The 11788-nt window shown below is 37.5% G+C and overlaps 1 protein-coding gene across 2 annotated transcripts in view; it reads right to left on the bottom strand.

Moving 5' to 3' along the window:
* Positions 1 to 11788, bottom strand: part of Cps1 (carbamoyl-phosphate synthetase 1) — a 108842-nt gene that overhangs the window by 34008 nt on the left and 63046 nt on the right. For both annotated transcript variants that reach the window (XM_011238500.1, NM_001080809.2), the window contains 3 exons: positions 1976 to 2117; positions 657 to 722; positions 192 to 255 (listed from right to left, as the gene is read on the bottom strand). In XM_011238500.1, the coding sequence (XP_011236802.1) occupies positions 192 to 255; positions 657 to 722; positions 1976 to 2117 (272 nt within the window). The remainder of the gene's footprint in view (positions 1 to 191; positions 256 to 656; positions 723 to 1975; positions 2118 to 11788) is intronic.

The raw sequence follows: 11788 nt of genomic DNA, 5'->3' as shown, positions 1-11788 counted from the left end.
GTTCCACCTTTTTTGCGACTAAATCACTTATTTCATAAGTTTAAATATTATTTCTCTGTAACTCAGTTTCCTAAACTGTAAAACGTTTTTATGACAATATTTGTCTGGTAAACTCTTAGAATAATGGAATCAATATTTATAAAGGGTGCTAGAAAACTCTAAAGTCTTATATACACATGTTATCACATTACCAATGTGGTATGGACCACAGCCCAGAACCATTATTCCATGTTCATCAAATTTGATATCGTGCTCCTGAGGGGAAAAGGAAAAAATATTGAAATTATAATGTTGTTATTCCATCTAGTTAGACTACTTGCCCAGTCTCTGTGTCTTTCTCACATGCACCTCTATTAGTCTTAGGAAATCCCTAAATATAAAGTGTTCTCACAGAAGCTCTATTTATTTTTTTAAATTGCTGTAACTCAAGATTTGCAACTTAGTCATGAGGATACAGAATACTCTCACACTTGCTTGGTTCCATTGTTAAGGCAATTCCTAATGGAATGAGTTCAGACATTCCTTGTGGCATCTTTCTCACATGGCATCTATTACCAAGGTCGGCCAATAATCAGAGGTGAAAACTATGCACTCCCTAAGGTAGGCCAGCCCTAAACTCAGAGCAATCTACACGTGATGACCTCTGTAGTTCTTACCTGGCCGTTGTAGGTAACATACAGGTAGTTTGTTACTGATGGGTATTCTGCAGCCAATGTATCAATCTGCAAAAGAAAATTTGTTAAGTGATAAAGTTTTTACTCTTTACAGTTTTTAAAGACTGGAAGTTTCATGCTATTTCTTTAACATCTAGTACTGTCAAATATAAAGCCAGGAAAAGTTATGTATAACCAAGGCACTTACTGATTCTGAAAACCAAAGAGACAAAAGAAATAAACAACATAAACTAGTAGTCACTTGAGCAATAAATAACTAGAGATTGCTCAGTGCTTCCTTGGAACCCTGCAGTAGTACCACCCACATAAAATGGCCATAAGTCACAAGGACCACTTATTCAACCAGGCACCTAAAGCGTCTATGTACAAAGTCTAAGTCAGACCAAACTGCTCTACATGAGAGGATGTTTACAGTTTGCAAATTAATGTATAGGATTTACGCTAGTGATAGTACTAATGGGTAACACAAGAAAGCACAAACAGGCGGTGGGGAATCCTGGTCGCATCGGACATAATTGGAAAGGGTAAATCAATTCTACTCTCAAGGGTCACTGGCTCAGCTTAGAGAGCAAGCATTTTGGGCTGACAGGGCAAACTGGTGTGAAGCTGGTAAGAAAAAAAGAAAGGTAATAATCGCTGAGCAGAAAATATTTAGAATCCAGCTTGTGACCTAAGGGCTCACATGTACGCCTCAAACCCACAGAAAAAAAGTCAATGATTCTAAAGGACAAAAAGCAGCTGGTGGTATTTTAAGCCAAAACACTTCTTCCATTAAGAGAAAAAGAGAGAGAGAGAGCCAACCAAATGGCATACCTATGAATGTTCATGTGTGATTGTCACTAATGCTAGATGAGATCATTACATCCAGCCCCGCCACGATGAATATGAATGAACCATAATGATGGGGCACTTAAAATAAAGTACTGACCTTTTAAAAAGTTAGTGCCCAAAGAGATAATGATTTTTTTTTCCAGAGGCTCAGTCCCTGTGCTGACCCATATATTATTACACCAAGATTTCTGTCACTACATATATGTTAGACATAGGTCAAAGGCAGAGATAATTTTGGTTACTGTATTTAAAGCATAGAAATTATATTTTCTTTACACCCCACTGCCCCTTCTTCATCCTTGTCCCTTCAGGAACGTGTCACCCTGTGCTGAGTGAGCCTAACAAAGTCATGGTCATCAGTCAGATAAACGGAGTCGTCTTCTAAGCATGCTTTGTTAATGGTAAATTTGAGATGATAGCTACATGTCAAAAAAGAAAAACAAGAATCCTTGATAGAGATATTGCATTACCTGTTTAACCCAAGGGTGGATGTTTTTCTTTAACCTCAGCTCTCTTGTCTGGGCTTCAGTCAGTCCCAAACATTTTGAAATCTGCTTGTCTGAGAACCCAATCTCCTTGGCCTTTCTCAGAGTTTCTTCTGTAACAGAGTCACTGGGATTTAATGGAAAAGAAAGATTTAAGTTCAAACCAAACACAAGCACTGAATGAAACAGTGAAGTATTCCATTTGAAATGCATCAGATATGCTCTTATATTCCATCTCCATGCATACTCATGGCTCTTCCCTTCAAAAATTCACAAATACATATTCTTCAAGCCATTGGGAGGCCTCTGGCATTAGCAATGCTGACATCTCTATAAACTTCTGTCTCTTGCTGTCTCTGTCTCTCTCTGTCTCTCTTTCTCTCTGTCTTTTTCTGTCTCTCTTTCTCTCTGTCTTTCTCTGTCTCTCTGTCTCTCTCCCTCATCTATTTAAAATCTTATGTTTATGGTTCTAATGAGTTTTCTTCCTCAGTAATAACTAGGGACTACTTTTTATACAGTTTTAAGTGACTGTATAAAGCCAGAGTTGCCACATTGGTTCCTCTACCCATTCCACCCTGTTTTTTATCCATTGCAACTGGTGCAGCTTTTGTCCAGCCTCAGCCTTTGACACCTGTTCCAGTTGGACCACACTCTCTCCCTCTGTGTATGTAGCCACTGTCATGAGATCCATTGGCCTGGCTGCATGGTGATTCCTAAATCTGCGGCTACCTTTTCAATGTTGGACTTTTACTCTAGCTCTTCTTCTGTGTGAAACAGGAATCTATTGGAACTGGTTTTCCAACATTACACAAGACTGCACACTCTCTCCACCAACAGTTCAGTTATCAGATTATTCCCAAAGCCTAGCACATTATCTGGTCCACAGACAAACATTTATTAAATAAATGAAATTATTAGTCTAATATTCAGTGTAACAGAAAAGACACAAAAGCGATTAAAGCCACCCTTTAACCTAAAATTCAAAACCAATAGAAAAATAATTGGTAAAGTACCAAAGTGCACAAAAATAAAATGCTACTGTAAACCATCTATTGCCCAATACCTGAGGGCTCCTTCTAGCAATAGCTGACACAATAAAATTAAATTACAATGGTTTAGTATTTAATCCAGTAAAGCTGAAATACATAGCTGTGATATCAGAAAAGCTAACGCACAGTAAATAAAACATTTTCATAAAACTTGAATAGGATGTAGTTAAGGAGGAGGACAAGTCATCTGATTCAGTAGAATAGCTACTGGTTAATTATCCTTGGTTTGGTAAATAACCCCAGCTCAAATTCAGGCAAGCAGTCATAATTAAACCAACATGGCATTTGGGGGGGTGAGGGGGAGAAGAAAGAAAGGGGAAAAGAAAAAAAGAGGGGGGGAGGGAGCAAGGGAGGGAGGTAGGGAGGAAGGAATGGAGAAATGAAAGAAACAAACAAGGAAAGAATAAAAGCTGGCATGGAACCAGAGAGATGACTCAGAGGCTAAGAGCATTAAGAACTCTTGTTGCCCTTACAGAGGACCTGGGTTCAGTTCCAGCACACACATGGAGACTCACAACAATGTGTAACCCCTGCTAAAGGACATCTAATGGCATCTTCTGACCTCTGCAGGCACCAAGGAGGTAGATGCATGATATACCTATATACATGCGGCTAAAATACTCATACACATAGAATCAAAGTAAATACTTTTTAGAAATGGACATGAGAATTTTTGTGAAAAAGAAGTAGGTCAACAGGAGCAGGAGAGGATAAGAGGGTCATGTGGGTGACAGAAGTTATTAAAATATACCATTACATATTTGAAATTGTCAAAGAATAAAAATTTTAAGTATTTTCTGAAAGTAAATTATTTCAAATGGCAAAGGAACAGTATACACAAAATTTAAATACACCATTTAAAACTTTCTGCAATATAAAAATGCTATTATTAAACAACTATAATACAGGCAACAAATGAAGTGTGTTAAAATAGGCACACTGAACATTTGGTACATATTTTGTATGTCCCGTCTTACTGTTTATTTTAACATGAAGCATATTTTCTATGTCCCCAGGACACATGTGAGCTTCTGAGGGTATATTACCCACATCTCTCTTCTACATATCATCTTCAGTGCCCAGACACTGCCCTACAGAAGGTAATATTTATCAATACGCGTTTCATCCTCTTCAATGGGTGAATGGATTAAGTCCAAAAGACATTAATTTGTATTATATACGTTTGCTTCATTATATCTTGAAGACCACCCTCTAAACATACTAGAGACTAGCTACAAGAAGAACTCAATTATTACTGTATTAGAAATAAAATTTTGTGTTTATATGCGCAATTTCCCTAGGCTTTAGTATCGCTTTTGCTGTAGATTATTTCTGCTTTGACTTTCCCAAGTTAATTTGTTTTCCTGTTGGACCCAAAGCCTCTTCTATCATTCCTCTCAGTGCCTTGAACTTGTTGTTTAATTGCTATTTAGAGTTTTAACATATGCAGGTTTTGACATATATTTCATCATAGCAATGCTTTTCCTAAAAAAAAAATTATTGAATTACTGATATTTCTATTGTTATGCACTGAGATATGTCAAGTCCTAGCTACACACTCAAGAGCTGTGCTGTCCACGATGCACGTCACTAGCCCACCGGTTATTTAAATATAAAGCCTTTTTCATAAACTTAAATTTTATATCGGTAGTTCCTCACCTTTCAATTTGCTTGGTAGCCATACCAAGCTATCAGTCACTCTACCCAGCAATGCAATATATAGAATATTCTTTCTGGAAATTTCTACTGGAAAGTGATGCCCAAGGAAATATGAAAGAATATTTGACACAAAGGAATGATGTGGATCTGAAAGAACTCGTGTAGGGATAAGCTGCATGAGGTACCGTGAGGTCAAGGCAAAGAGATGAAGTGCAGGTGGTTGCATGTGAGAAATACCACAGCAGCAGAGGGCTGAGAAAATAAACATAGAGCCAGTTCAGCTCTGTGACAGTGAAGGGTAGTGATCGACAGTCTACGAGTAAGAACAACCATATGCAAAGTAACCTAGCACAGCCATGTTCCAGGCAGATATGGAGATGCACTGAGACTCTGCAGCTAGAATGTGCTCAGGAAGCTGACCAGGGACTGCAGAGCAGGTAGGTCACTGTTGTGTCATCCCTGCTTCCACGCTTGGTGACTCTGTGCATGTTTCAGGAGTGAGCAACGGGAGATAAAATCCAAAATGTTTACATTCAAAGAAGCCTCAGTGCATTAGATAGGGACAAACAGCTGTTAGCAGGTATGTGCTACACCGAAGCTGTTCTGAAAGGCACCCCTGCATGTCATACCAGGTGAGAATTTTGCAACAAATGCATCAAGCTAGATGCACACTGCAAATTTTAGGATAACAATCTGATTCTTAGAATAATTTTATAGTAAACAAATGAACTATTTTAACGTTGACTATTCAGTAACTAGATCAACAACAGACATGATGTTTTGGCATGTCTTGAGAATTAGAGCTCACTGCACCGGGCTAACTATTAAATCAGTGTTCATACTGTAAATGAAAGCAAATACTAGACAGCTGGGATTGTGTGAAGTCCATGAAGGATTTTTACAGGATTCTTCTCTGCTATTAATTTCTGCTTTTAGACGTGAAACACTATAAAGCAATTTTCAGTCATCTTCGGTGAGAAATGGGGGCTAATTCTGACCCACTGTGACAATTACAAAAACAAAGTTAGGTTAGATCCCTTCCAGCTGCCTGATTGGAAGTAGACCAACCCCCAAAGCAGAGAGCAAGCTATCTCTGTCTCACACTTCTGTGCAAAGCAAAGTTGGCTGACATGTCATCGTACACGGAAGGAAATTGACTGTATCCCAACCTGTTCTGATACAAACCTTCATTTTGTACCCCATTACAATAAGAAGAAGAGATAGCTTAAAAGCATGATTTATTAGCATAGGGCCTGTGAGTCAGATAAGGTTAAACTTCCTCAGAGTTCAGAATAAATAAATCGTATCTAAATAGGTGGTTCTCAACATGTGGGCTGCAACCTTTTGGGGCCAAGGGAATTCTTTCACAGAGGTCACTTAAGACCGTCAGAAAACACAGATAGTTTCTGTTGTGATTATAACAGTAACAAAACTACAGTTATGAAGTAACAACAAAGATAATTTTATAGTTGGAGATCACGACATGAGGAGCTGTATTAAAGGGTCACAGCAATAGGAACGTTGAGAAGCACCGACCTAAACGACCAAGAACCCCCTTTAACAGCCTCAGGCGCACCTCCTCCCTTCCTGCCCACACCTACATTCCTCTAAACAGGACGGCTTCCATCATCATCACAAGAAGTTGGTTTTTATTTTTGCGTTTTCCTTTCCTCTCTTTCTTTCTTTTCAAACTAGTTAGAGTTGTATTTTAGGGAAAGGGAAAATAACAATTTTATTTTTCCAAAGGAGAATTTAAAAAATAATCTTCATTTGGAACATACACAAAGCACAATAATTGCTAAAAGAAAGATAAATGCTGAATTTGTATTCAAAACCATGATTTGAATCCTCAGTGGGGAATGCTCCATTTACGTTATATTATAAATCAAGGGAGCATTATACCCAGCTAGGAGAGTGATCAGTTGAAGGGAACAGAGCACACTAAAGCACAGGGTTTTTAAACATGTGCAATAAATGATTCTTCTATTATTGGATATTCGTGTGTGTGCTGGGATCCGGTTTATTTTCACACTTTTAAACGTATGTACATTAAATCTATATTACAGAGGTACAGCTTCTAAAATATGCTGTAGATACAACTTTTATTTGGCCAACCTGCTTTTCTTTTCAGAGTTCAAAGGTAAAGTCTTCAAAGACTGGACTTTCATCACGTCATAGCAAAATCTACACGACAGTGTCACACCTCATGCCCAGGACACAGCACTCTCAGAATCCCCAGCTTCTCTCTACTTAACGAGTGAAATTTTAGGAGATAAAACATCTTAAATCAAGACAATAGGAGCTTTACAGACTCCGCTGTAATCTTTTACTGGTTAGACATCATGTCTCAGCTTCTCCAGCAGGAAACCTCTTGTGTGTTCTCTGGGTTATAAACAATACAAGTTTTCCTCTCTTTTTCTCAGACTCCCTGTGTGGATCTTGTGTTGTTGTTGTTGTTGTTGTTGTTGTTTAAAATTCTACCCTGTAATCTCAGAGACTTCCTCCACTCACACTTGGTCTTCAATAATAAATGATGAAAGGAAATGGAATAAGTTCTCCTTAATGAGGAAATTTTCACCTGGCTCAAGGAGCTGGGGAAATCTATTAAGGGACTGGAGGAGTGCCTGCAGCATTGCAATTACCAGGGGAGCTTTGCACTCACGGGGTCCTCGCTGCCACTTGACTGCTTTCCTCTGATCCACCAACTCACAAGCCATACTAAACAAATTTCCCTCCCTATTGCATGAGCTCTAATGTGAAAATAAGCACTTTACTCGGCCTACAATCATGAGATGGACCTGCAATTTTATTACTGTCCTTTCTCTTAGGAAAAACAGAAGGCAGAAGCTGGGAGCTCTAGTCCTGGTGCTCAGTAAATGACCCCAGGTCTAGCAAGAGCAGAGGACTGAGTGGCTTATTCTCATCCTGCAAACCCTCGCTTACTTCTCCCCCCGGGTTTGCGCCACAGTGGTAATAATTTTTTGGCATCTCCAAATATTAATACTGTGCTGCAGTCATATTATCGCCACTGGTGGGAAGATTATTTCCCATCTCTTTTCCTTTGGGGAAAGAGGCCATGCCTATATCCTTAAGAGGACTACAGAAGATACTCTGCAAAATAGTGAGCAGTGTTCAGAAAAGCAAAAGACAAAAGAGGGGACAAGCTGCAAGTTATTGGCCTCTCTTCATTTCTGATAGTGTTGTGACATGTTCCTCGGTAGCAATGGGGTCTTTGAAGGGATGCCACACCTTCATCTTTGCACATGATACACAAGGCAGACATGAGCCATGCTATGAGAAAGCCCAGCATCTTGAAAGGGACCTAATGGGACCTGAGTCAAGCGGGCATTCATGTGCCATCATATCTGAAATACTGATTCTCAACAGACAGCATCATGTGAAACTACTTTAGCTTGAAAGATAGAAACTATACTCTCAGCTCCAAAACTTCATGAGAAATCAATACTGTAGATGTTTTAAATAGTCTAGTTCTAATTTCTTTGTTCTGTATTATTACCTGTCTTCCTTTTTATAATTTCCTATTTATTTTTGTGAAGCTGGGGATTGAATCCAATGTCTTCGATATGAAAATAAGCATATTGCCACTAGTCTACATATGTAGACTAGCATATGTCATAGTTTATGTCCTTAGCCTTATATTCATTTTTAAATAAAGTTTAGAATCCCTGGTTATGCAGAAATACTATGATATTAGTTTCAGTCTGTTAAGGCCACTTATATTCTGTCAAATTTAATAATGTAACTTTCCTATGAATATTTATACCAAAATACCAATTATTTCCAGGTGTGGTGGTACATGTCTTTAGTCCTAGGGAGGTAGAAGCAGGCAGATCTCTGTGAGCTTGAGGCCAACCTGGTCTACACAATGACTTGCGGAATTGTCAGAGCTACATTATAGAGATACCCTATCTCAGGATGCTCACACGCCTCTGCCCCCTTTGTCTCTTCCCATCCTAGATTGCATTCTTGTATACAGCCCTTGAGGCAGTAATGAACATCATAGTTTTTAACTCTTTGGAAATGGGCAATGAAATTCTGAAGAGACTGCTCCCAGGCATTTTGGGTACCAACCTGAAGTTTGCTCATTCCTACACTATATCTCTGACTTTATGTACTGTAATGGCATCGCAGGCATTACTTACCATGTAAGGATACCCTAGGGGGAAACATTCTCTGTAATTTTGCCAGTATGATTTTCTTTCTCCTCTATTGTTTTTCCCACAGCTCAATGTGCAAGAGGAGGCTCATGCACTATTTTAAATATATACATATTAGTAAGTATGTTAGAAGTTACTATTAATAAAGCAAGTGTTTTAACAGGAAATCCTATGAGATTTCTGTGCCTTTAAAACTTCTGTTTACATCTTCTAAAGAAGCCTTTGGGGCTTCTTCCCTGTCAGGCTGCCTGGATGCTCCCCCAGAAGAGCTCTAGAAAAGGGCATGTTCATTACAATATTTCTGCTCTAAGTGAGGTCAACTATTCATGCAGGAAAATGTGTATCTCACAACATGACAGCTGAAGGGACCTGATCTCCAACTGTCTGTTTAAAAGCTGTGCCTCTAAATAGCTTTGAAAAAGAGTTGTTTACTAGAAATGAAGACAGGGGTACTGAGTTGGAATTCTTGTCTTTGTCTGACTCACAGGCAAAAAGGATGGCAAGCACCTGGGTGTGACTCAGTTGCATGATCTACAAAAAGTAGGACCATGCTATTTCCCAGCTATATCATACATAGTACCAATGTGCTATAAGGTCTCAAGAAAAATACAGATGTTTTCATCGAAAACAGTCTCTGGGTTTTGCCTCAACCTACTTTACCAAGTAAACCAGCTCTGTCAGCACAATTGAAAATATTCATGAAAGTTTCTCATCAAAACTTCAAAAATGGGGCCAGGTGTGGTAGCACATGCCTTCAATCCCAGCACTTGGAAGGTAGAAAGAGGCAAATCCTGAGTTCGAGACAGCCAGGGCCACACAAAGAAACTCTTGTCTCAAAAAAACAAAACAAAACAAAACAAAAGAATGGCCAAAAATGAACATTTTTGAAGATGTAGATTTTTTTTCCCAGAAAAGAAGTATATAAATGTTGACTATTCTAAAAAAATAATAAAACATTCATCCTGAAACTATTCTAGTCCTTGGTGCTTACATGTGTATGATCTCTATTTAATGACACAAAACAATTAGACAAATCTTATTTTATTAGTAAATGTTTCATCTAGAGCCTTCCTAGATAATTAGAAAAAAATTGGAACCTAACTATGCTAATTTATGATGTCTTTCACCATAGTCAGCTTATTTCTTGGACTATCCATCTTGCAGTTAGTAATTTGGTTGGATTTGTTTGTTTGATTGGTTTGGTTTGGTTTGGTTTGGTTGGATTTTTTAAGCAACCGGGAATCGTGTTTTATTTCCTTCTCCCTTCTTTCTTACAACGGAGAAATTTTGATTTTTCATTAAGACCAGTAGTGTTTCTGTATTTAATTAGTATATTATCATATAAATTTTACTAATTGCTCACTTTATGCTGATTCCCATGAAAATATAAGATAAATAGATAACTCTAAATCATTTGTATACATTCTAAGATGTATGCTCTTCTTTAGGGTGGGAAGCGCTATTTTATACTCTTTCTTACAAATCAAAAAAAAAAAAAGCTCTTACTATAAAACAACTAGTGCAAAAGGATATTAAGCAATTGGGAAGGCTCAGCAGGTAAAGGGGCTTGTCACATAACCCTGAAGACCTGAGTTCAATCCCAGTATCCACAATGGAAAGAGGAAGCTCTACTACTCTAACTACACACACCATAGCACACGTAAATATCATACACATGCATGCACACATACACACAAATAGCAAATTTTAACTTAAAAAGTATATTAAGATATTTGCATATTTACTCTTATCCCTAGTGGAATTTCTCATTTAATTTTGAAGGTAATGCCATGCATATGATAATTATAGAATGATGATGCTCTGTAACTTCAACTGTTACAACTGTGGCCAAATAGTTAGACAATATTCAATTTAATCTTACACTGTCTTCACTCAAGACTCTCACTTTGATTAAAGTTAGCATAAAAATACCAGCAATCATAATTTCTCACTTCCTAAGTAGAATTTATCTACTCTCCCAGTACATGTTTCTCATAATGTACCTATCTATGACTTCCCTCCTATCTCTCTGTAATTAACTTCATTGGACTCGTTCAATTGTCTTCCATAATTATCTCGCCAACCCCTCTCTACGTTATGCCAGATCATTGAAAGTGTCTTCCCATTGATTTATTTCATAGGATTTTTTTTCTTCAAGCTGCTGCTGTAGTGATGGGATATTTTAAAGTAAAGCATACTTGCCTTGGACTCAGACTTGACTCCAGCATGAACCACTTGTGAAACCTTGAGAAATTAACTTAAGAATTTAGGGCCTTCATTTATAGAGTAAAATATGGATATAGATCTTCTCAGACCACTCATGTTGAGATAGGAGATAGATATACAAGAGTATTTGTTCTCTAAATCTTAGTCTTCATTCAATTTCCCTGAATTAACATTTTCATATTTACCATGTCCATCAGTGTAGCTTATTCTTGTGTAGCTATTTATATAGATTATAAGCCCACTGAAGACAGGTTAATAACTAAAAATTATCCTTCAACAAATGACACTGGACCTAGTTAAAGACCTTGTACACAATGGGTACCAAATAAATATTCATTAGTAATTGCTAATGGATGAACATGGTTATTAATAAAGGAAAATTACATCAGGCAAATGCCTATTCCATCATGCTGCAATTAGACACACTGACAATATAAATAACGTAGGAATTATTAATGACTAATCATTCATATTCATACAATTTGAGTATATGTGCTTTTTCATCAAGTTAAGGCATTTAAATTTTTCAGATATGTAAAATTAATTGAGAAATATATAACATAATATGAATTATCTGAATACCATTCTGACAAGCTTTTGAGTAAAATATCTTGTTCATACCAGAATCATAAGAATGCTTTTATACTTGAAAAATTCATGATTATTGTCAAACTATGATATTCTCA

This window comes from Mus musculus, chromosome 1 (assembly GCF_000001635.26).
Source record: "Mus musculus strain C57BL/6J chromosome 1, GRCm38.p6 C57BL/6J".
Lineage (NCBI taxonomy): Eukaryota > Metazoa > Chordata > Mammalia > Rodentia > Muridae > Mus > Mus musculus.
Note: the sequence above shows the minus strand (reverse complement) of the source record. Positions and strands in the feature narration are given on the sequence as shown.